The sequence below is a fragment of the Plectrocnemia conspersa genome, unplaced genomic scaffold (assembly GCF_051122295.1).
Source record: "Plectrocnemia conspersa isolate PC_06_02 unplaced genomic scaffold, ASM5112229v1 ptg000001l, whole genome shotgun sequence".
NCBI classification, from domain to species: Eukaryota; Metazoa; Arthropoda; class Insecta; order Trichoptera; family Polycentropodidae; genus Plectrocnemia; species Plectrocnemia conspersa.
In genome coordinates, this window is record NW_028277165.1 from 22,948,414 (window position 1) to 22,975,890 (window position 27,477).

General features: G+C 32.5%; 1 protein-coding gene across 2 annotated transcripts; it reads left to right on the forward strand.

Moving 5' to 3' along the window:
- The first annotated feature begins 11,395 nt into the window (after window positions 1–11,395).
- On the forward strand, window positions 11,396–27,266 carry Spt6 (transcription elongation factor Spt6). Of its 2 annotated transcripts, none has more exons than XM_088194583.1 (25): window positions 11,396–11,530; window positions 11,719–11,809; window positions 16,280–16,482; window positions 16,547–16,666; window positions 16,734–16,900; window positions 16,968–17,355; window positions 17,430–17,615; window positions 17,689–17,831; window positions 17,894–18,028; window positions 18,095–18,252; window positions 18,322–18,631; window positions 18,700–19,042; window positions 19,115–19,543; window positions 20,042–20,179; window positions 21,824–22,119; window positions 22,190–22,391; window positions 22,475–22,771; window positions 22,841–23,088; window positions 23,157–23,361; window positions 23,446–23,542; window positions 24,288–24,499; window positions 24,564–24,914; window positions 24,985–25,202; window positions 25,265–25,639; window positions 26,074–27,266. In XM_088194583.1, exons 1-25 carry the CDS (start codon window positions 11,492–11,494, stop codon window positions 26,291–26,293), a joined length of 5,571 nt encoding a protein of 1,856 aa, XP_088050709.1. In that variant the 5' UTR covers window positions 11,396–11,491; the 3' UTR covers window positions 26,294–27,266. The 2 variants fall into 2 exon arrangements, with proteins under 2 accessions (XP_088050709.1, XP_088050719.1); XM_088194593.1 differs by having other exon boundaries at window positions 25,268–25,639.
- The last annotated feature ends 211 nt before the right edge of the window (window positions 27,267–27,477 follow it).

Genomic DNA, 27,477 nt, shown 5'->3' on the forward strand with positions numbered 1-27,477 from the left:
AATACTGTGTAATGTTTTTGACCATCGTGACGCATTGGGGTAATAAGTAAGGTCACGATGGTTTTTTTTTATTTATTTTTAAATTGTTAAATAAATCAGTATTTTAATTTTATCTCAATTTATATTTATATATAAAAATTATTGTTTGAGGCATTATTATATTTATTTAGACATTATTTTTCTGCTAGATTTTAATCCGTCAAAGAACCGTTAACTCAAACAAAGCATCTTTCGTTTGTTTGAAATTTCAATAAATGAAGTTCTGAACTGACATTGGCACAATTCTAGAACTAAACTTGCGTATAAATCTGACGTTTCACAATAGCCGATTGTGCTCTTTATCGCAAACGGACGAGATTGCTCTTTTCTCGTGAGATAAATTTAATTTGTAAACTGAACAATGGCATATTAATACACAATAAATTATAACACAAATGTATAACAAATTATCACAATAAATATAAAAGATTAGGGTAATGACTATAGTAGCACTTTTTATGCAAAATGTTATATTCTTTTAAAATATCGCTTTAAAATTGTATGGAGGTAGAAATCTTACAACCGCAGAGCTTATACAACGAAAGCAAAACATTGCGAGACCATAAATTTCCTCTGAGAAATTTCGTCTACCTTGCGGACTTTTGCAAAAAAGAAGGTCAGAAATATAAAGCAACTGCACGAAATATCTCCTGAGGTCAAACCGCGTCCAATCCAGATTTACGATGGCTATATTCATAATTTTTATGAACCGTCATGAAAGGTTACGTAAAATTTATACTTTATGTATATTTAAAAAATATATATACTATATATATATTTATCATATAATACCACAAAGATTTTTTTACAATAAGAAATACACAAACTATCTTATTGTTAATATAACTAAGTCAACATTTTGTGAATAATTTATTTATTGGGGTCTTAATTAACAAATTAAATTATATATACCGGATACTTAAAAATTACCGATAACGTTATTTACCAATTTTACAAAGTAGTTTTCTGTGAAATGCTTTATATATTATTAAAATTATAGCTGAACGCAATTTATTGTTTACAAGTATAATTCAGTGTTTTTCATCATAATTAAAAATACTTAATATTGATTAAGTACTATAGTTTCATAAAATACGTTTATAATAATATTGGCTTTAAACATAGATTATGACAGTATACGGTAAATCAATCACAAAATCTACGATAAATTTTGCAATGAATAACCAATATTTTGATATCTAAATAAGGTCTTCATTATGATCATTATAAAGCTGTAACACCACAGGCTCAAATAAATTAGAATAACATCTAATTATTTTTCTTAAATAGATTTCTGAATTTAACGCTGTTAATTTACGTAGTAATTCATCACATACAACTAATTTTAGTATCACGGAAACTACTCTTTGTTTGGAAAAGACGCGCTCTAGACTATACATTTTACCCTACGCACAGTACAATTACTATTCGAACTATTTGATTACCGATCACCGAAGTACTGAAGTACACTGGACCGTTTTCTTTAAGCAGTAAACAGATTTTTAGGGAGTGTTTAAGAAGCGAAATAATTGCTCCGCAATCATTTTCATCGTTTTTATCTCGTTTCGAACCAGCATTATAAAACTTGTGACAGACGTCAGGGAGTCACAGCAGCAGAGAAGGCCCAAGGGATTGCATCGACACAAAAGACAGAAAGCATTAAGCAGAATCACAGCTGACAAAAATACAACTTGACATTCCAGCTAAAACACTTCTACATCTGAAAGTCGTGTTTATAAAATAAACTGTTACTAGCTTTTCTGGCGTTTATTTAGCAGCAAAGTCACATCCTTTTTGCCTTAAAACCTAAAAAAATACATATTTTTATACTTAATTATTAGTATAATAACTTAATATTCTATAAACAACCAATTATTTAATGATTTTCATTCATTAATTAATAAAATTACGTATTTTAATAATATATTAAAAATTGACTAATGCTAACCAAACGTTTCCCAATCTTGTTAATTTAGAAACGTTTACAAGCAAATTATTCCATTTTAAGTCATATTTAGATACACAAATAATTTGCGGCTAGTTTATTTAGAAGCACTAGTGTTTTTTCCATTATTAATAAAATGTCCTTACCTACAAACTTACATCTAAATTGTATTTAATCAACGCACATTAAATTACATTAACACATATATGTTTAAAAGTAAAATAAACGTTAGATAAGCCTTGTTATTTTTGAGGGTTTTTTATTTTTATTCTCTTCAAATGAGCGCCTCTTAATCTAGGAATAAATGTAGTGACAATCCTAGAAACGACCAAATCAAGCAGCTACGAGGCCAATAGGTCAATAGCGGACGAAAATTTTCGCATCCCGCTTCCGAGAATCGTCCACTTGGACAACTCCGCGCTGGTCCATAACCATAAACAAGGGCAATAAACGGAAATGAAACGTCTCGGACGAATTTCACAAAAAGGACTGACTGAAAACGTCGGAGGTCCTATCTAATAAAACCGACGAAAGGTGCCCGCTTTAAAGTGAATTCTTGATAATGTCTTCTGGAATTGTAGGACAAATAAACGCGTCGGGGACAAAGCGAGCGCGATTTTCAAAGCATTTAAAATTCTGCTCGTGTTGTTAATTTATTTGATTTATTAATCTGTGGTAATTGAAAGCTTTTAAAATAAGGCGATTATGTCATGGTTTGAGCTCCATGTGCAATAATTTATGACATGGTTAACGAACATTACGGGGCTTAGTAGAAAATGATTTTTTTTACCAACGTTACACGGAAAATCTCGAATCCTGAAAAATAAAATCCTTAAAACCCTTCAATGTCTAAGATTTTTCGCTAATTAAAAACCTTACTAATCTATAAAATATGTAAAAAAAATTCAAATAAGTTTTAACATACATAAATAGTATTTATACAATAATAACTAGCTGTCGGACGTTCATTGTCGTGAGGTACCAAAGCTATGGAATGCGCGAATACCGGACCCTTAACTTTTTTAGTTTTAAATATTATTTGTGATTCGTTCTGATTATTTTTAGTCAAATTATCAATTTTAATGGTTGAAATTAGATATTAAGACTTTTGCGCTGTGACTCTAATGGGCGCAGATTATGAGCAGGAACAGCGAGTATTGCAGGCAAGTGCCCCGAAAAGAATACGACTGTTTAAAGTTCTGACGACTGATTAGTGACTCCTCAGCAACTGTTCAGAGTTAATTTTTATTTACTCAATAACTCCATATTTACAGAAAAATATAATTTGGTACACGTGAATAATGATAATTTCATAATAATTAATGTGAAATACGTGTCTATAATAATTTATTCATTGCTATGCATTTAAATAAAATAATGTAAGGTTATTGCGGTAGTTAATTTGTTTGTCCCAACAAAAATGAGATCACACGAGCGCGTCCAAAAGATATGCCGTTACTCCTAGTACATTTTTTACTATTACCGCGTTACTGCGTAAATTTGCGCAATATATTAATGAATATTTTACATTTTTTGAACTATTGTTCAATACAGCTTCATCCATGGAAAACTAATTAACATTTTTAACTTATTTGAATATAGGTTTACAACTTAGCTAAATATTTATAAAGTAAAACATTTTATATTATTCAAAAGTATGTTTATAAATTAGATATATCATGATAAAACTAAATATTACAATATATAGCATTTAATATGAGGTTTAGAACTATAAAACCTGTTTTAAAATATGTTTTACTTAATAATACTAAAACAAAAAAATTAAAGCAATTTAAAAACATGTTTGCACCATAAAAAATAATATTGAAACATTTTGTATTATTTAAAAATTGTTTAGCAGTTTAATACTATAATAATAAATGGCATATGTTACACATCAGAAAAATGACTGATGTCACATATTTTATACTCTTGATTCGAAACAGCTTTGACGAATCACAGATGCGGATGTTGGTGGTTTAATTGCATCGCTTGATTATTGCACTAACGGAATATGTTCACGCGTTGTAGTGAAACATCAGAATATCAGTAGATGACAATAGCGAATTTCACGCAAAATAAGCGCATCCTTTACAATCAAAAGGATAGTTTTTTTAGTGCTTACGAGTTATTAATGTGCTAGCAAATATGTGGATCATCTATGAAATTTCAAAAAGTATCGAGTATTTTTTTCTATTATTAGGCATTTATTTCTGGCGAGCCCCTACATTTTACGCCATTTATAACATTGCTAAGCATTTTATTTCAATTTGGATATGTTTTAATTCACAGCTTATTGAATCTACGTGTATTCTAAAAATATAATTAAATCAATAAAAGCCATAGTGAAACAAAACTTTTGCCAATTATCGCTTGCCATATTATTTTATTGCTTCAATTTTTTTCATCGAGGCGTAGATATAAGTGTGATTTCAAACTTTACAAAGAGGCACTCGTTTGTAGACAATTCTGAATAATGAAAGAAAGAGTCTTGATCATGGAAAATATCGACGGAACATTCGTAAATAAATAATTTAAACAAAAAAAAATCTAGCGCATTTATTATTAAGAAATGTCCTTTGAAATGAAACAAGGGACAGGAACAGAGCAGCAATAAGGTTGGTTCTTTGTATTTGTACGCAATATACGTACAGACATATAGACATAAAATCTCAATGAAATACAAGTTTAATAAATAATTTTGTAATTCAATTTTTCATATCATTAAATACGCATTAATATATATTTTTTACATGTGTATAATAAAAAAATATATATTATACATACATATGTGTATAGAAATACACATGTGTTTAATAATTAGAATTTCAATCTAGTTCAATTAAGTTGTGAAGGGGTTGAGATTATGGACGGGCTTAGTTATTAACAAAACTAAACGGGTCACAATTCTATTTCGATGCGGACAAAAGGTCGGACACCAGCTCGTGGAATTCTAAAATTGGTGTACCATCCTAGAGAGACCAAATTCTGACAGAGGCTAAACTATGCGCGGCACGATATATATTCTGTCGCTTTCTGCAAATTTACCATTCTGCATCGGGGTTAAAATTTTACTATTTATACCACATAGCGCACGTGTAATAAATACTACACAAATGTAAAAATACTTACATTATTACTATTGCTAGCTTTTGTATATGGCTTCATTTGAAACGATGTTTTTGATCAGCCAGTACATATAAATATATGTATATCAAAGCAATTCCTGTCATATTAAGCAACAATCTTTGTGACTTCTATATTTTCGGAGCAAAGACTAAAACCATCGTACATTAATGTTGATCTAAAAATAAACACATACATGCCTTTAAATGTGCTAATCGTAATCATTACCTTAATACTTATGTAATCAAAGTATTCGCAAGCAACAGTGTGGATTCACACTTCAGCAGCACAACATGATTACCAACATTGAGGACATGTGTGTGCTGTATAATCTACTTGGATTTAAGGAATTATTGTACAGGATAACTGGTAGCATTTTCTTCTACTATAGTAAAATAAACGTGTATGTTTAAGTCTATTTATTTTCTCAACTTCTCCATTAATTGGCACTAATTACATTTATTGCCAAAAGAATGAATTATGTGTGTTTGGAAAACATTCTTTGAACTTACATATCCATGGCTTAACTTTACAGTATGGACAAAAAAACTGTATGCTTCACTTAAATTAACTGAAATGGATCCATCTATTTCGTGATCATTTCACGTATTTTTTCTTAATAGGCGCTTAAGGCTTATCTGATAAAAATTAACCAAAAATAATAATTTTAAAACAACCCCTTAATCAAAAATCATTATGCAAAATATATACTCTTTATTCATTACGTATCTTTATTCACAAAGATTGTGAAGCACTTGTTATTAAATTAATAATTTAAAAACATACCTTAAAACCGTTCAAAATTACTTATTAAATTTAATATCTAGTTACATTATATAACATCGTATAATTAGGCTCAGCGCCAAATTGGTCCAAATATGTATTAGTTAATGTTAATTTCATGGTTTCAGCTTTCGCTATCAAAAACACGACCCACAGATTGAATACAACACAAATTTGCGCAATCACGCCCTGTTAAATACGTGAAATGATCACGAAAATTTGGCGCATGCTTAAATTTTGCGCTGCAATGTGAATTGAACTAAAACATGTTTTAAAATAAAATGATAATTTTAAGTAAAAAATTCTCATTACATAGCTAATGTCTACTTTTAGTAAAATGGCAATTTATGGGTTAATAGTACAAAAATTCAATTAATTGCCCATTTAATATTATTAAAATAAAAAACAATCATTGCAATAAATCATTTTTTATGACATTTATAATCGTTAAGCTTTTTGCATTATATAAAATATATATAACACAATTCAGTACGAATTACTGATCAGTGAAGGCGTCAAAAGAAAAATGCTTAATTTAATATTACATATTTTTTGATCAGGGATGGCATTTCAGCTTTTTCAAATTACGTTAAGATCAGCTGCAATTGAATTGATTCAGCAAAATTCATAGAACATTTTATCAAATTTATTGTATATAGAATAGCTAATATTATTTGGAACGAATTTGATAAACATACAGATTGGATCCGTATCGATTTTTGTTTTCTGTGGATTTGCATATAAATTAAATAACTATAAATAAATTAAGCGCTATAAATCTTTGGGTCTTGAAACAATAAATATAAAAATGTAACACAAAATTTGTGACGCACACCTGTTTTTGAGATAAGCTTAGGACAATAATGAAGTGTCGGTGTTTTCGTTCAAAGAATGAATTCTATGAATTTCGGTCATAGTAGATACAACCGATAAACATTATATTTACAAATGTTTTTTGAAGACGTAAAAGCATTTTTGAAATTTGAGCGAATAATTCGAATATTTCATTGAAACCCTAAATCACAGTGCATATAATTAAATCTAGACAATTTTTTACAAAAATGCTAGTATTGGTAAAATATCTAAAATTTCCAAGATTTTGATAAACGCTGGGCTATCATCTAAATTATATGTTTATGTAAACAACTATAATGACAGGTAAGTGGCATATTTATTGCATAAGTTCTAAGAAAGAAATGCAGTTTTATCTTCCCATTCCAATAGTATTATCTGTATTTATTTATTTTAGGCAGCGTGAAATGTGTTGATAAAAATCGAGACAAAACAGCACCGCCGCCATGACGACGATGTACTATCTGTGTCACTCCACAAGAATACACTTTGGTAAACAATTTGCTCAGATGGTGTTGGAATACTGTCTCACCCTCGTACCATAAGTGGACACTAAACAAACAATATGTTTACATAAGCGTAAACTTACTACATTTTTACCTCTTACCATAATTATATTATGCATATGAGTAGCAAACAAAAGCTAAATATAGCAGACATCTCTTTGTATATGTTACAGTAAATGTCTATTTTTCAGTGAAGTTTATTTTTACTAGTATAAATATATTTCCACTAACTGTTTTAGTGAAATCATATCCAAATATATTTTAGTTGGTAGGTTTATATTTTATACCCCAAAAATAATTTAAATTTTTTTATCACATTTTTCACATACAAATATTCCGACATTTTGTGGTTGCAAAATCGCCAAAAACAGCTTGGTTGTGTCCAGTGAGATACATTCCCTTTCGCTCGTTTTCGTTAGAGTGACGAGAATGAGTGAGAGATAAGGGCGGGTGTTACATGTGTTCCGCACGCCCGCTACTTCTCACTCACTCTCGTCAAATAGCACACGAGCGAACGAAAGGGAATGTATCTGACCGTACGCGCCTGGTGCTTAGTAGTGTAGTTTTAAAAAAATAAGTACTGGAACGCTACTCGCTTTTGATTGAATAAAGATATTTTAATTTATGTGAACCCGTGTGCAGTGTGCTGTTAAAAATTGTGATGTCGGTGACTATTTATTTAAACTCAAAGAAATTTTAACAGATGGTATAACAAATCGTACCGGAACGCGTTCCGGTCGTAGAAAAACGTACCACTACACAGTTATTTATTTTGATGTAATTTTAGTGTGTTCAATTATTGTGTAGACCGCTTTCTGTTGTTGTTAATGATACACTTTTTGTCGCAAGTTACAATACGATCGGGAACGCTCGGTAACAAGCACCGACACGATTTTATTGCTTTTGGCGTGGATTTTTGACTTCCGAGAAGTGATAATTGTTTTTTGCGCTCTTCTATTGAGCAAAATTCGGTTTTGATGTATTTCTTTAGAAAAGTAATATGCTATTGTCGCCATTGTAGTGTGTATGATGGAACGCTCCCACTATGACGGCGACGGCGTGATTTTATTTCTTGTAATATATTTGATTTAGAGTATTTAAAAAAAAATTGCAAAAGTAAAAAATTCATGCGGGGCTCCTAACGCGAGTCTGGTGCTCTATCTATGAAACTCAATTTGACAGTAGCGATACGCTCATTTGCTGCTAAAACCCAAACCTAACCTTAACGAATTAACCTAATGAAAGTTTATAACTATAATCAGTAGCGCTTTACATCTGTCAAATGATAATTTAGAGCAGCATATAATTTCATAAGCATCTGTCAGATAAATTATATTTCCACTAGTAGAAATATACATCTACTGATAAAAATGTACTCTGATATGAATTTATTAAAATGCCAGTGAAAATATATTTTTACATAATACACATTCACTGTATTTCTAAAATCCTTTATAATATTTTTAATAGTCAAAATGAAAGAATGATAATTTTAATTGTTAATTTGTAATCAAGGTTATCAATGAGATATAGAGGCATCGTAGAGTTATTGTCGTTGTCTAGATACTTTTTTAGACTGACACAAATCCAATTTCATATGATAGACATTTTTCACCTAAATATGTTTTTATTAAAATATAAATCTCTTTTAAAATCTGAGAAACTTTGCGAAAATAAATTCTATAAGAATAAATAAACACATTCTTGTCGAAAGTGCGAGTACTTTCGCTTTAATAAAAATGGAATTTCCATTTTGCTACATACGTTCGCGCGGCTATGTATAATATGTGTTTTGTTTTAATATACATACATTTTCGTACTTCGAAATTGTTCTATATGATCTTTATAAACTAAGAGATAAATAATGTAAAAAAATAATTTCTGACTTTGACTGTACCTCATTCGAAAACCATCTCCCCTTAGTGCTTAATAGTCTTTTTCGCTTTTCGCCACAAACCATTAGCAAAAGCGTAGAGCCACTAAGAAGACACGAAAGTATCTTTATTCTTTGCAAAATTTAAAACACAGTCGCTTCTTAACTCTTTGAGCACACAATAAGCAAAAGTCGATTCAAGCGTTTCACTTGTTTTTAATCCCATTTCAATACCCGAAACAATGGCAGCTTATTGAAATTTCGAGAGAGGGCTCAAAAAAATATAAAAATATCTAAATATAAATCCTTTCCTTAAGTGACCATAACGAAAGCATTACAATTGTTATTTGTTTTTATCGACAAAGAAAGCAAACAGTTAATTCGATTATATAGCTTTTGCGTTTGGCTACTAAGTGTACAACAAAGAGTCTAAAATTTGACGTTAATTGGCAAACTTACTCGTCAACGGCCCGAGCTATCCAGTTAATGTAAATCCATTATGTGTAACTGCTGTTTGTTTTAACTTTATTCCTTTTTCCGCACGTTTAATCGAATAATAAATATTTTTTTTGGAACGGCAATGAGAGAATGTCAGATAATCGTTATATTAATAACATCGGTTGTATTATAATAGACCGCTGTTATGTACATCGAATGTTCTGGATAACGATCCAAAATACAACAAAGAGAATTTGCTTTGTTGTAAATTATAACTTCATTTTAGTCATTGGAAAAAAAAGCCTCTGTTGTTGAAGTATTCACACCTTTTTATATTTTCATATAAATAGTTTGACAATATATCACAAGATGTCGCATATAGCAGTGAAAATGGTTTAAAACTTTAATATAACTAATAAATATATTTTATTTTTAAAATTAAGGCCAAAAGTAAAAATAAATAAACATGTAGTAAGAAACGTCACATAAAATCCTCGAAGCTTGATATTTAAATTTAATAATATGTAACGATAAATATCATAATTTTAAAAAATCCGTTAACTTTTAAAAAATAATGACGTGTGTTCAGTCTTGAAGCTATGTATTTTAAGTTATTTTAATAAAGCAGGGCGGACCTCATACAAAAATTTAAATTTTATAGAAATATTCTTTACTAAGAAATTATTTCTGGGTAATATTGGATCAATCATTAAGAATTTAAAAATCTAACATATTATTATAATTTTGTTTATTTCGAATTTGGCACACTATCATATCCATCTTTATTGTTCAAATTAAATTTTCCTATTATTATTTTTTTTATTATAATTGCTTGAAAATACGACCTGCTCCGAAAATAATCTCTAGTGATTCTTCAAGGTGTTTGTAATATACAAGGAAAGGTTGATAATTAGTCGGCCTGAGCAAGAGAAAGCACCACCAGTATCACTGCAACTGTGTTATTTATAAATACTAACCTTCAAATGTCAATTGTCAGCCTACTATGTCATTTAGTTTGTATTTACCAGTCATTGAAAGCGAACAACTTTTGCATGTTTACAAAAAATAATAAAATCGAAAATGCAAACAAAATACAACAAAAAAAATTGAAAACACCTAATAAATTATTATTACAAATTTTAAGCTTTGTAAAAAATATGCTAAACAAATATTCTTATAAACATTAGAGCTAAAATAACTAACGTAAAGATAATTTAAAACAACCTACAAAAATACCTTGCAACACAATAAATATATCGAAAATAACCTGTGTCAAAAGAGTAATTTTATAGGCTAGGAAATTTAACACTACTGGAATTCTGTCAGAATTGTATTAAAAATACTTGAAGTTGCATAATACATTGGAAATTTAAAATATCGTAGAAATCGCACGAAATTATGGACAAACTAGTATAAATGTGTTTGTTTTTTATGTTACTGCAGTATGTTTAAGTTAAAATGTTTTTATTTAGCCAAATATAAAAAAATTATAATGAATACGATATCAGAAATACAACATTATGTTAAATATGTTCATAAAATATACGTGGAATGAAGTAATGAATTAAAATATTTATTAATAAAATAATACATTGAGTGGTCCAAATACAGACAAAATTCATATCTTTATTTGATAAAATTAGTTCCTAGTTAAAATGATTTCCAAAAAAATGACTAGATAAAAACTTTTTCTTTTTTTTTAATTTATTTGAACCTAAATTTTAATTATGTATTTTTAATAACAAAAACTGCATTTACATGTTTTTTTAAATTATTTCCGAGAGCGTTCGCATTCAGTGTTGCCATAAGGGCTATAAACGTCAGGGGGCTTCTGTCGCGACGGGCCGCGTGAAGTTAGCGGTGGTAGGCGCGACAGCTGCGACTTCAAGGCCCTCGCCCCCTTGACCGGCGTCTCCCGAGCCACCGGTGATGGCCGACTTCCTAGACTCCGAGGCCGAGGAAAGCGAGGTTAGTCCGCCATTTTCCATTCGCACTGATGCGCCAATGCCGTAACGAAAAACTACGCGTCCTTTACCCTTTCAACCCCAAACACGCGCCAATATCCTCCAGTTCTGCTTTGACGTTTTGAGGTTATCTCGAATCAGCTACGCCCCCGTTCGCAACGACGCTAACCATATTTTACGTTGTATTTATAGCAGGAGACCGACGACGAACAGCAGCATACCACCGAGAGGCGGAAGCCCAAAAGGAAAGTCGTCCAGAGTGACGACGAGGAGGAAGAGGAAGGTTTGTATTACTGTGTTTTTATTTGCATGACCTCCATACATCAATCAATATATTTCAAAATGAGGTTATGTTTTACAACACTTGATATTACCAATCAAATTTGCCTAATTTAATCATAATATCTAACTAATGAATCTTTCTAGTTGTGACAAGTAGTTATTTGGTTTAGTAACTTGCCGGTCTCCTACACTTCGGCGATTTCAATATTCCTGCAACAGTTTGTATGGAATTTCAAACATGTTAACAACCGTTATTTATTTCTATTGAGTATTACTCTCCGTCATAATCGCCTAATGCGAGGCCTGTTATTTGTTACCCTATTGTAACGCATTATAATTTACAATATATAAATTAAAACATTTTTAAACTGTGAGTAACAAAATGATTTTCGTTATCAAATTTTCAAAAAGATCTTGGAGGGCTGATGCATAAAATGAAAATTTACACGCAGTTAGCATTACTATCTACACTACCATGAGTTGTGGTATATAAGTTACGCTATTTTCATTCAGAAGAATATTGTAAAAATGCTAAAAAAAATTATAGGTCATTATAAACAAAGTAAACAAGCAAATATATATTTATTCCTGCTCTCTACCAAGTAGTTTCCTAATTTAAGGTACACAAATGCGATGGAATAATATGTACTTAGTGCTAGAACGTTTGTCCGTACAAAAGGACACGGAAAATATAACGGTTAAAAGCTCAGATATACATATATATTTTATAATAGATTACTTATTTCATTAAAATAAATGCAATACCTTTAATTTCCAGTGCTTCGACTGGTGTTGTATCGTTGTCTGTCTTCACCTATAATTCATACTACACAATCTTTATAATGTTTCTCTATCAATTTTGTGTTTAATAATTCCCTTGTGGGTTTTAATTCTGCTGCATCATTTCTAAATTCGATTGCATCCCAAGCTCAACAATTTGATTGGTTATATTAGAAGTTTCGCTAGCATCTGAGTTCTTGACCTTGTCCCAAGATTTTTATATTCAATTCAGTGTATCAAATACTTCAAAAAGTCTCTTATGATTAATAAAATATATTAGTTCATATTTGCAAAATGCGTGATAAAACCTTTTCATATAACTGATAAGGACTAGGAGGAGGAATTGATTAGACAAAAGACTTGTAAATGAGTAGAAGTTGTATTGGTTCTGACTTCACTCTCTCTATTTCCTTCCTCTATATATATTTAACATGTGATGATCTTTAATGGATTTTACCAGCAACAGTACCTTATTGTTCTTGGTATCAAGTATCAAGATAACATTATCGAAAATCAATCCCTTGTTTACACTTATAGTTTCACTATAAACAAACGTTCATATAACTTGATTCCTGCAATTAACAAATTACGTCACAGTAATATTAAATTATATAATATTAAAAATACATATTACAAATCAAGATTATATAACATAACTATGTGAAAAGAAAGACAAACACTTGAAATCGTTTTATATCTGTTTAAAATATTATTCCTTTCCACCATAAAGAGCTTAACATTAATTAATTAATTTCAATTCACTATTTGATATAGTTACTCTAATGTTGGTATTGGTGATAAGACTTTTCTGTTTTCTGTAGTTCTACCATTTACGGATATGTCCAAGACAAGTTTTTTGCTGAAAGTAGCTGAATACATATTACTCAACATTCGTCTATAAATCTATCCTTATAGTTTACCTGCTTAACCCTAATATTTTTTTTATGCTATTCTTGTCTGAAAATATATGTATTGATATAGGCCAGGACTGTCCAGTCCTACCTTAAGCAACTTTTTTATTGAAATAATAGAATACACTCATATGTGCGTTTGTATCAGAGACATTTGACACTCATAAATCAGGAAATGAAACACTATGGTCCTAGTATTTTTTTAACATGTTTCTATTCAAGATATGCCTATTACGCAAATTATCAAATACAATTTCAACATATTTACTGGAATACATATCAATTAATTGGTAAAAAAACAGAAGCTGTAAGCTTCAAATAATTTTTCAGGGAATCTATTTAGAGTTGCGTATTATATCCAGATAGTAAAATATATACACGAACCAGATGATAAAATATTTATGTATAAAATCCACAAAAATTAAAACCAAAGTTTAGTTTGTCAGGTCCTTAAGTTGTTTGATTCAATTCTGACGTTGTTTGTACCTATTTTACACGCGTCGATAATTGCTGGTCGATTGTTGACTTTCGTTTTATGTTAGAAAAACGCTCATAGATTATTTTAATCCAGTTGAGTAAATATAAATAGTAGCGATGACATTCTGAGACAACGATAATTTTTCTTAGGCAATGAGTCAGACCAAAAAATTCAGAAGATTTTAATAAGCCTATTGACTTCTTTCAACTTCACAAATGAGCGCGGACAAATGGGCGTGCGTCAAAAGAGCGCTGCATTATAAGCGCTGCATCATAAGAGCGTTTATCAAAGTAGCGCTGTAACAAAATAGCGTGTGTCAAATGCGCAGACAGTCATATGAGCGTTTGACAAAAGAGAGCACGTCATAAAAGCGCAAAAATACTTGGAGAAAATCAAGTAATGAATATTTTAGGAATTAGGTATACAAAATATATGTAAATTGAGAGAAATTTACAAAGAATAAAAATTCACGAGATATAGGCGGTAAAATTAGTATTTTATGTGCCAGAGCGTAATGACAATTAAAATGATTAGCCAATGAAAACATTATTATTTATTAATTATTACGTACGTACGAATGTATGACTCCCCATCCCCATACGTACGATATACATATATTTTTACTAAAATGAAACGCTGCTTTTGAATTTATCATTAGATTTGTTCTGTAATGTTTCATTAAATTGACAAATAATTATCGACTCAACTTGCAATAAATGCGTACAGTTATAGGGCAGGTATATGGCTAGTCAGACCTTATATCTTATATATAATTGTTCTAATATATATATATATACATACCTACATACAAATAAAGTTTATTTTCGAAAATATATTTGTTTATTTATTTTAATTTGATAGAAAAATTTTCTGTTAAATAAAGTTTTATACCTACTTTATCATTGATTAGTAATACCATTTAAAGATATAATACTGAAGTTCTTCATTGATAATAAAATCCAATTTAATGATTCGAACAAAAATTAATAGTTGACTGATATTAGTTTGATCAGTACTTTTGTCCAGACACAACGAAGAGTATTCGCATTTTGATATTTTGTCACACAACTTTTTAGAAACGTATTCACATGTGGTCCACTCGTCAACCATCTGATGAGATAATGCCACTGTTTCGAATTTTCCAGCTAATTTGAGGTCGCCAAATTATTTTGCCATTTCTATCGCACATATCTTCACTATTACACCGTCACTAAATGTTTTTCTTCGCTTTCGCTAGCTTCAAAGCTACATTACCAAGCGATACTTTCTTGAAAAATGTTTGCTGCGTCAGTTTCTTCTTGCATCTCCGTTATAAATATAATTTTTTTAATAAATTCAGTATAGTGTCGTTTCACATTGTACTCTTTAGGTAATGCTATAATTTGTATGCAAACAAGGCACTTTTGTAATCGAATTCCCATCAGCTTCGGTACACTCGTTTTTCTTCTTCAATTTTTCATTTCTTGCCAAACATGATAACAACAAAAAAGCGCTCTGATCCCGGCAAATGATAACATACGATAAGACAATGATGTCCTTACATCTTGACTGTTATACATATCTTATACAAAATCTACCAGAGATCTGCGTGCTTCAAAGAATTATTTCGTGGGCCGCGTGTTGAACAGTCCTGTTATAAACCAAACATATTTATCGAATTTGGAACTAAACATACAAAAATGTAATACTCAACTATCTATTCCTCTATATGTGTTACCGAGCACTTTTACTAAGACGGCGTTGACATGTTTTTACAATTCCAAGAAATTAGACTGAACACATTGAAACCAAATTGGTCATTTTAACCCTTTGCGCTCCAAAGACATTTTCAAAAGTTTTTCAACGACAGTCATTTTCAGTGAATTTGTCAATAATTATGTTTGAATTACCGCAGAAATACAGATGATCACGGCGATAGGTTGTGACACAGATTATTGTATCAAGCACCAGATGTTGAATGAATGGGTATTTGATCGTAGAATCAAAAATTTGTCTCTTAAAACCATTACCTGATATTTCAAAAGCAAAAAAATAACAAAATAGATTTAAATTATTTAAAAAATGTCGAGCTCACCTTGACATAATCGTTGAAAGGGTTAATTTCTTATCTTCATATTGCAAAAAAATCTCGCTTTTCAGTCAAAAGCATTTGCCATCGTAGTGTGAACAATTGCTTAGATTAGTAAGAGTTTCTTGAGATTCTTATAAAAGTTTAAAATTTCTGTTTTAATTTAGTTCTAGCGTAATATATGATGAATATGAAGTGTATCATAAAAGACCATAAACACAAAATAACTTGCAGATGACGAAGAACGCATCCGTGAAGAACTCAAAGATCTAATCGACGATAATCCTATAGAAGAAGAATCTGGTAGCGATGGTGAAGATTCGGACGTATCGGGCAATTCTAAAAAGCGTAAGAAAAGCGACGACGAACTCGATGATCGGTTAGAAGATGAAGATTATGACTTAATTGAGGAAAATCTTGGTGTCAAAGTCGAAAGAGTACGTATCATGATTTTTATTTATAAACCAACCATTATACTCATATGAATGTGACATTATACAGAAAAAGTTTAAACGCCTTCGTCGCATACAAGATGATGAAAGCGACGGTGAACAACAAGAAGACGATGGACTAGATCGTGAAGTTATCGCTGATCAACTATTCATCGGTGGATCTGACGATGTGAGTTGTTTTATATTTGATATAAATTACTTTATAATTGTATTTTGATATATATTTTTAACTTTAGGAGGAGGAACGTAGGTCGGAAAGATCTCATCAAAAAGAACAGCATGAAACATTTGATGAAGAACGCAGCGATGAAGATTATTCTGATGCCGATGATTTTATTGTCGATGACGACGGACGTCCGATTGCAGAAAAGAAGAAAAAAAGAAGGCCGATCTTCACGGATGCGTAAATATTTTTTCTTCGTTTCAGTGTTATGAGTTATGATATCTGATTAATTGAAATATTTGTTTAGCTCTCTTCAAGAAGGTCAGGATATCTTCGGTGTAGACTTTGATTATGATGAATTCGATAAGCACGATATTGATGAGTACGAAGATGAAGACGAAGATCTCGACGAGTACACGGACGAAGAAGAAGGCGAAGCTAGAGCCAGGAAAGCGAAAAAAGTCAAAGCTAAGCGTCCGACTAAAAAGTCAATCTTTGAAATATACGAACCTAGCGAGTTAAAGCGAGGACACTTTACGGATCTCGACAACGAAATTAGGAATACGGACATTCCGGAGCGGATGCAAATTCGCGAAGTTCCGGTAACACCGACAGCTGAAGGTTCGAGTGAATTAGACGATGAAGCTGAATGGATTTATCGCCAAGCTTTCACTAAGCCGTCAATTTCGCAACAAGTATATTTTTATGTGCTACTATAAATAGTATTTTGTGTGTATTTTATTACATGATATCAATTCATTATAAACAGGATGGTCCTGAAGGTAGAGATAGAGTACGGAAAGGTCCTCAAACTGTCGGCAAGATTCGTACGGCTCTCGATTACATGAGAAATCAATCTTTAGAGGTTCCTTTCATTGCTTTTTATCGTAAGGAATATGTCCAACCAGAACTGAACATGAATGATTTGTGGAAAATTTATCGTTTCGATGCTAAGGTTTGAATTTTATCATAGCATGTATAGAAAAATCTTTGACGTCTTTTTAAATGTACTTTTTCAATTATTTCAGTGGTGCCAATTACGATCGCGTAAAGAAAACTTATTAAAATTGTTTGATAAGATGCGAAACTATCAATTGGATCAACTGATGAAAAATCCTGATGCTCCTATTCCAGACAATGTTAGATTAATTAAAGATGATGATATTGATAGGTGAGTGTTTATTATTTTATGTTTTTAAATATATTTTTTATAATTGTTAATTTTATCCTTAGATTGAAAGCTGTGCAAACATCTGAAGAATTAAAAGACGTTCATACTCATTTCTTATTATATTATTCACCGGATATTCCCAAAATGCAAGAATCTTGGAAGGCTAAAGAGAAGGAAAAAGCAAGAGAGGCTCGACGGTAAATACCATTATTGGCCATCCTATCGATTGAAGAACTTTAGTTTATATTAAATCTATATTATAGCACTCAGCGTCGTTTAGCCATGGAAGCTAAAGGTGACGATGCTTACATTGATTATGTAGATGATGAAGAACCTGAAATAGTTGAGGATACACAACCTGACACTTTAAAACAAGCTTGTCGTGGTGGACCTTATGCTATGTGTAGAAAAGCTGGACTTGGTAAATATTAATCTAATAATACATTATATATTCTTATAAAAAAATATAATTATGATTATTTTATTGCAGATGGTTTTGTTAAAAAATTTGGTTTGACGCCGGAACAATACGCTGAAAATTTACGAGATAACTACCAAAGGCATGAAGTAGAACAAGATCCAAACGAGCCATTAGTAACAGCTGAACAATATGTTTGCGATAAGTTCCCAATTTCTACGGATATAATTCACGCAGCTAAATATATGGCTGCTACTCAGCTTGCTAGAGAGCCATTGTTAAGATCGTGCGTCAGAGAAGTGTTCTACGAAAGATGCAAAGTCACTGTTGTTCCCACGAAGAAAGGCTTGAAAGAGATTGATGAGAATCATCCGTGCTATGCGTATGTATTATGACTGTTTGTGTATTTTTATATCATCGATTGTTTTGTATAATTGTAGTTTATTATAGAATGAAATTCATCAAAACTAAGCCGGTTAGGGATTTAGTCGGCGATCAGTTTTTAAAGCTCGTCATGGCTGAAGAAGATAAATTGCTTGCTGTTACTCTGAGTGATAACATCGAAGGCAATACGAGTTCCTCATATTTAGAAGAAGTGAAACAGCTCTTCCAAAAAGATGAGTTTGCCAAAAATGTGGAAGATTGGAACAATTTGAGGGCAGAGTGTGTATCGCTAGCTCTTACCAGAATGGTTTTGCCTGATCTAAGGAAAGAGTTACACGCTCTTCTATTAGCAGAAGCGAGAGAATTTGTTCTTAAAGCGTGTTGTAGAAAACTTTATAATTGGATCAAAGTAATATAAATTTGTGTATACTTCAATACAATTAAACTTGATCTATCAATTTCTAATTTACTTGAATTTTAGGTATCCCCATACTCCGTCGATTTCCCTGATGAAGACGACGACGACTGGGTCACTACCAAAGGTCTAAGGATCATGGGACTCGCTTATGTACCAGACTTTTCTCAAGCAGCTTTCTGTTGTGTTGTCGCGCCCGATAGCGATGTGATCGATCATCTACGGTTGCCTCATCTGCTAAAGCGAAAAAACTCTTATAATAATTCCGAAAAGTACTTAAAAGAATCAGATTTGTCTGCGTTGAAGAACTTCATCATGGCCAAGAAGCCTCACGTGATAGTTATAGGCGGCGAATCGAGAGAGGCAATCATGGTCAAAGCGGATCTGACTGATATTATATCGCAACTGGTTGATGAAGAGCAATTCCCACGAATTCCAGTCGAAATTGCCGATAATCACCTTCCTAAAGTGTATGCAAACTCCAACAAGGGAATGGTATGTTTTGTTTTATCGCTACATAACACTACAAGATTTTCGCTACCTCGATTTATCTGTACCATTAGTTTTTTTCTGTAAGATCTTGTTTTTAGATATCGTTGATTTTATTTTTGGCCAAATTCATAGTTTTTCAACAGCTGGTGAGCCATGACAATAAATAATACCCAAGGATAGTTACTTAATATTGATTGATTTGAGCTATAAACGCTTCTATCGTGATAAATTTTGTGTTACAAGCAGAGCATCGATAACACCTGTATGTTAAAGCAAATTAAAATATTTCAACAAAAAATATCAAGTTGAAGGATACAATATAACTGGGAACAAAACGCAGGCGAAGTCAGGTATGAAAACTAGTCAATTATAAAAATACGCGATTCAGCTGAAATCAGTGTAATTCTACATATAAATCGAGTTGTCTAATCTTTGTGGTAAAAATCTTGTGGTCGGTTATCGAATGCCAATTTCTATGATTGATCCATTTTAATGTTTTAGAGTGATTTTCGAGAATATCCTGATGTCTTGAGACAAGCAGTTTCCTTGGCCAGAGTTATTCAAGATCCACTTGTGGAATACTCGCAGTTATGTTCGGCTGACGAAGAAATCTTGTGTCTTCGGTTTCATCCCTTACAGGTTTGTATCACTAACTTTATAAATATAGTCCACACAGTTTTATTTGGTTTCGCAATCAATAAAAACCCTATCCCTATCACAATATTCAGCAAACATAAATTGTTTAAAAATATAAAATAATTGTTCCATAAAACGAATTGTTTATACATTACTGTTAGATGGATTATGTGCGAGGGAGCATTGGTCGGAACAGTGAACACCTCATGTATAACTGTAACGAATCCTTTTCGGAATATATACCTTACATAAATGAACAAACAATTCATTTTATGGAACAAAGTATTTATTTAAATGCACATATCCCTATTAAATCGCACTCATTGCTTAACCACTTCCTGGTAACAGTATTTTTTGTTTAAAAATCACCCTTTTCTATGCAGCGGTATGTAAAACAATTTAAGACATTCTTATAAATTTAATTTTCAACAAAAATAGCTATGATTATTTTCTCAAGAAATTTGCTGATGTTTGAGATAAAAATTCACAAAATACAAATGTTAATTAAACATTATTGTTTACTCATGCATGACCGGAAAGGGCTTAACACATTGTTTTCGGGTGATTTCGCGCATTGTTTCAAGCCTGGCGCGGGCCATTTTTTAGCAGCCGCGGAATTTTTCGGAAACGAAGAATTTCCGCGCTTTTTTTCGGAAACTCGCCATAACTTTTATACTATACAATATAAAATTATGAAATTTTAAACATAGACTGACCATAAACAGTACTATCAAATGAAGAAGAAACATGGAGGTTGACAGTTTTATATTCACTGAAAACTTGCGTTTATTTTGCACATAAAAGTACTATAAAAATGTATGTAATAAAAAATCGAATTAAACACTAAATAAAACTAAAATATGGCACAATCTGTTTTTATGAATAGTTTTTCAACGTATGATATCTCTAAAAACACGTACCTCTGTGTAGAGGTATGTCAAAAGATACATAGCTACACTTTTGGTCCAATTATCAATAATCAGATAAATTATCCACACAAAATTCATCGTCAGATTTATTTTTATCGGGTGAAAACATTTCGGGGTGTAAAACTATTTTTTAGACAACCGAACGACCGAACATTTACGCGTAACTGTAATGATGTCTTTTTTTTTATAACAAGTCACAGATGTCGCAATGACTGTTTATTGTTATCTACCCCAGGTCAAGTTTCATTGGAATTTGTTTTGTTTTCTCACTCCCAACCATCCCTTCTTTTACATCAGGTAGAAAGTAATTCCTCGAAGTATCTTGAATAGAATTGAACATAATAGAAGATATTTGGGATAACAGGAATTGTTTATAGTTCGTTATTTAATTTTTTGTACGGAATAAAAATTCAATATCAAAATTAGTACAATACATTTGGTGGAAATGTAATAAATGGGACGACGAATAAAATAATGTCTTTACTAAATATCAAAGCAGTGACATCTAGCTGCTGACAACAAAAAAAAATGCAGTTCAAATTACACGGATAAACACGTGAGCCGACTTCTAGCAACAGACTACAAAAAACGGATTTTTACGGGTTCCGCAATCCAGCAGCAGTTCCGCAAAAACGGAAAAATCCGTGTCCCGACAACAATGTGTTAAGAGGCTTTATACCTTAATATATGATGTTGCTGACGTGATATTCAATTTCAGGATCAAATACCGCGCGAGGAGTTAATAGAGAACCTGTACTTGGAATTTGTGAATCGTACTAATGAAGTCGGTGTGGACATTAATATGGCCGTTCAAGTCGGGCTCACAGTCAATTTAATTCAGTTCATATGCGGATTGGGTCCGAGAAAAGGTCAAGCTCTGATCAAAATGCTCAAGCAGACCAATCAGAGACTGGAGAACAGAACGCAACTAGTCACAATCTGTCATATGGGTCCGAAAGTTTTCATAAACTGTTCCGGGTTCATCAAGATCGATACAAACAGCTTAGGGGATAGGTAAATATATATTTTAATAAATCAATAACTGTTCATAGGCAGGTTTTTTAGTATAATTGTTATTTATTAGCACGGAAGCTTATGTGGAAGTGTTGGACGGATCGAGAGTACATCCCGAAACGTACGAATGGGCTAGAAAGATGGCTGTGGATGCTTTAGAATATGAAGACGAAGACGCTAATCCGGCCGGTGCTTTAGAGGAAATCTTAGATGCTCCCGAGCGACTTAAAGATCTAGATCTAGATGCTTTTGCTGAAGAGTTAGAAAGACAAGTAATATTATTGTGACAATTTGCATTAAAGCATTATTTATAATAATATACTTTTCATGGCTTATTGCTGTATTTTATTTGCAGGGTTTCGGTAATAAAAGCATCACCTTATACGACATTCGTGCTGAGTTAAATTGTCGATATAAAGATCTGCGAGTCAGCCACAGACCTCCAAATCCTGGCGAACTATTCGATATATTGACAAAAGAAACGCCGGAAACTTTTTACATTGGCAAAATGGTGCTTGCTACAGTGATCGGTATATCGCACAGGAAACCTGCTCGGGAGCAACTAGATCAGGCGAATCCTGTGAGGAACGAAGCGACGGGTATGTGGCAGTGTCAGTTTTGTAGAAAGAATGATTTTTCAGAATTGTCAGAGGTATATTTCAAATCAATTTATGGTATGTTTTGGTAAAAATAAGTTTTGAAAATAAATATTTATTTGCAGGTGTGGAGCCATTTCGATGCCGGCGCTTGTCCCGGTCAAGCCACAGGAGTCAGAGTGCGTCTCGATAACGGTCTATCTGGATACATTCACGTGAAGAACTTGTCGGATAAACACGTCGACGATCCAGCAGAAAGAGTCAGATCCGGACAAACTATACACTGTAGAGTAATTAAAATCGACGTAGAACGCTTCTCAGTCGAATGTTCTTCTAAAAGTTCTGATCTTCTAGATAAAAATAGTGACTGGAGGTGATTAAATTATTTTGTATATTTGCTGTATTTAACAACTGATTCTATATCAATTTTTAACAATACAGGCCAACCAAAGATCCTTTCTATGATCAAGAATCTGAGGATAAAGAGACTAAGAAGGAGATCGACGCTAAGCAGATCAAGCAGCGGCAACAGTATACAAAACGGGTTATTGTGCATCCTTCTTTCCATAACATATCATTCTCTCAGGCCGAAAAGTTAATGGCTAATATGGAGCAAGGAGATTCGATAATTAGACCGAGTAGTAAGGTGAGTCTCAAAACTTGAAAAAGTATGTAAATATATTAATCATAAATATGTAACTTATTTCTGATGCGCTTATGTTTTTAATAGGGCTCTGATCATTTGACTGTCACATGGAAAGTATGCGAAGGAATTTATCAACATATAGACGTTCGAGAAGAAGGAAAAGAAAATGCGTATTCCTTAGGTGTGATTCTATTATAATTTCTAAATATATTCGGTTAAGACTCATATTTTTCGGGTCTAATTTTTAGTGCGGTTGTGGTCAAAATTTATATTAAACTGTTCAAATTTAAATTGGACTCGTTAAAATTTATATTAAATGGTAAGAATTATTTTGATAAGACGGTCAGAATCATTTTTTCAGTTGGCAATAGTGTTATCATTAGTGTTATTGCTGTAAAGCTGAAGATTGGTTCAACTGGTAGATCTGTCATTCACATATTGACAGTTCATTATCGTTATGATTATCAAAGTGTTTTAGGCAACTTGTTCAATTGGACACGACATTGTCAGATATCAACACAATAATCAAGCGTGCTCTTCGCCGCCGCTCTATCGTTATTCCTGCTTCATTCATCGCTCTGAATACCTTCGCGTCTTACTTACAATTAAACAGATTTGTTGAGTTATTTATGGGGTGCGAACGAAATATTTTATAAGATATTTCTAAAATAAATAATTTATTTCCCATTAATATTTATAAATGTAATAAAAAAAATTTAATTCACATGAATGCTCTATATTTTAATTCTGATCGTCTTATATTTTTATTTTGACCTTATGCTATTTTTATTCTAACCATTTGATATTTAATCTGACCCTGAATAACATAATTATGCCCAAGCTGTTAATAAAATTCTGACCGAGATTTGCTTTTTATTCTGATTATTTAATTTGTTGCTAAAAATTACCATTATTTTGATATATAGGTAGTAGTTTATGGATTGGCCGTGAAGAGTTTGAAGATTTAGATGAAATTGTAGCCCGTCACGTAAACCCAATGGCTGGACACGCTAGAGATCTATTGAATTTCAAGTATTATAAGGATTTAGGTGGCATGAAAGATAAAGCCGAAGAGGCGTTGCGAGAAGAAAAAAAGAAAAACTCTAATAAGATTCATTATTTTATATCTGCAGCAAAGGTAAATCAAAATATATATATATTGATTTAAAAATATACATATAACATGTTCTTTTTTTTTACAGAACTACCCTGGCAAGTTCATGCTGTCGTATCTTCCTGTGCAGAGATGCAGACACGAATTCGTAACAATAACCCCCGAGGGCTTCCGATTTAGGCAACAAATTTTCGATTCAGTGACCAGCTTACTGAGGTGGTTCAAAGAACACTTCAAAGATCCCATTCCTGGAACGCCAGTCATCACTCCCCGAGGGAGCAACGCTTCCGTCAGAACGCCATACCAACCGCACACTCCCGGAGGAGGCATGTCCTCGGATGCGATCCAAAGGGTAGCTCAAAGCATGCCACAACACATGCTCCATTCGTTATCTCAGGTCGCAACATATCCACACACCCCCGCTATGTACATAAATACGGTAAGCTATTTTAATAATAATAAATAATGAGGATAATTGTGAAAGAAATTCATTCAACGATTTTTTATAGCCATATACTCCATCTGCTCAAACCCCTTACATGACTCCATATGGCACTCCTCATGGAACGCCTCAACCACAAATGCCTAGCACACCTCGCCCTACACCTAGTGCCAACAATGATGGATTTTTACATCCCGGTGCAGTCACACCCCGCAGGCATCAACCGTCACCAGCAACAAATAGTCATTATTATAATCAACATTCTAATTCGAGGGATTCTAATAGGTATGTTTCTTGCCTCTTTGTTATATTATATAAGGAAAGTATAACTAATCTGTTGTTGATAGTAGGGTTCTTGATAGTGGAAGAGGCAGTGACAGCGGAAGAGGCGGCGATAGCGGTAGAGGCGGCGACAGCGGTAGAGGCGGTGACAGTGGTAGAGGCGGTGATAGTGGAAGAGGCGGTGATAGTGGTAGAGGTGGTGATAGCGGAAGAGGCAGCGACAGTGGTAGAGGCGGCGACAGTGGCAGAGGTGGTGATAGCGGAAGAGGCGGCGACAGCGGAAGAGACGGTGGAAGAGGTGGAGATAGTGGCAGGCCTGTCCCGTCATATACCAACGATCCGATGGATTGGCAGAAGGCAGCCGAAGCTTGGGCGAAACTACAAAACAAGGATTCGAGCGGAACACCTAGGAGCGACGGAAGAAACACTCCGAGGGGCAGGTGAGGCTATTTTTAAAACATTAAGTTTTGTGTAAATACACCCTTAAAATATATCTTATCTAAAAAAAATAGGATTATTTTTTGATTAATTAAAAGCCAATCTTTAGAATAGGGCACTTCTTATGTTATTTTGTTTGTTCGCTTGAGTGGAATTTTGAGAAAAATAAGTAGCAGGAAGTCATGCCTAGGTTTCACTGGTTTTTAATATTTAATTATACAAGTAAGATTAGTTCAAATTTATCTCTATAGAAGTTAAATTCGGACCAAATGGCTTTTGCACAATCTTCAAGTGTCCAGTCCTGATGTTGTCGATCCCATTTCATTTTTTAAAGGCCATAGTTTTATTATATATGTCTCAAAATTTACACCTAGTAATATAATTACTCAGAACTTTAAATGAGAAAATCCTAAAACTTGTAATTTTAAAATTTCAGCACAACAAGAACGCCTCGCTATGACGACTCTAGCATCGGCCGAAGAACTCCTCAATACGATTCTAGAAATCCTCAACCGTCGCCCGGCGGCAGGTCTTCTCGTCAGTCGGGGCACTTGAGTACGAGATCGCCTCGTTCGGCTCGTAGCACACCTCACACCAACACGTCACCGCGATCCATGTCCTTCGGCGATGCTACTCCATTATACGACGAAAACTAATTCGTATAGTGCAATTTTGAATTTTCTGCTTAACACTCGGAAAACCTGACAGAAAATGTTTGTGATGTAAATATAATACACGTAATAGGGTTGTTTCTCAAAGAAAGGCTTGTATAAATCCTAAATATATATATAGATAGATCTATATAGTAATTATAAATTATTATCGTCGTGTTTGTTTATAACTGCGACATTTTCCTTTGTATCGCTATTGTTTTAATTACCGTTTATTTGTTGAACTCAATTTAAATAATTAATATTTAAACTGATTCGCGCTAGGTATGGCAATTTCTTGTTATACCCGTTTCGACGAGGATGGAGATCCGTGTAATTAATTTTTCAATTATTAACGAATCAACGCAAGTCAGAAAATATTTTTTTCTGAAACGATATTTATGTATCTATTTATATGATTAATGTACAGTTACTATAACATTATTGATTTGTTATTAGATATAAGTTTTTATACCTCTTTTTAGGTTGATCGCAAAGTGATGAGGCGGAAATTAACCGTGAATTTTGCTTTACGTATGTTCGTATTCCGTATTAAAAAATACATATCTCGTTTGCGACATTATTTGTGGATATTGCAATAATTTTCGCTTTGGGTTGCCAAATGTTATTATTTTTGCCGTAATGTTAAGTATAATATATTTCCCGTCCCGTTAATAGTGCATCGTTCAAAAAATGTAGCATTATTCAAACGCGAGTAAGAACCAACTCAAAATGTAACAAACGACGCACATTTCTCAAAAATCTAATATGATCTCCGTGTATGCACGTGTAATTAGTCAATGATATCTGTTTATAAGTAAACATATTACACTCGCATACATCTGTGTTGAATTTAAAATACTAACTAAAAATATTTTTCCGCAATACGATAATTGTATCAAACGATTTATATGTTTTTTTTAATAAAAATACATTTGATTTTATTGACTGATGGAATATATTTACTTGTACAAGACAATCAAAGGTTGTTTTATTTATTACCAATTGCACACAACGTCTAGTAGGCATTGTTGTGCTTTTTTGTGCCCACGTTTTTTACGCATTGAAAGTTGAGCAATCTCAGCAGCGGCATCGTTTATAATTATGCGCATTTATTTTCATGAAGGTTAATTTGGTTTCGTCGCGGGAGATCGGACCCACGCGATGTCAAAGGGGGAATCTCCTCATTT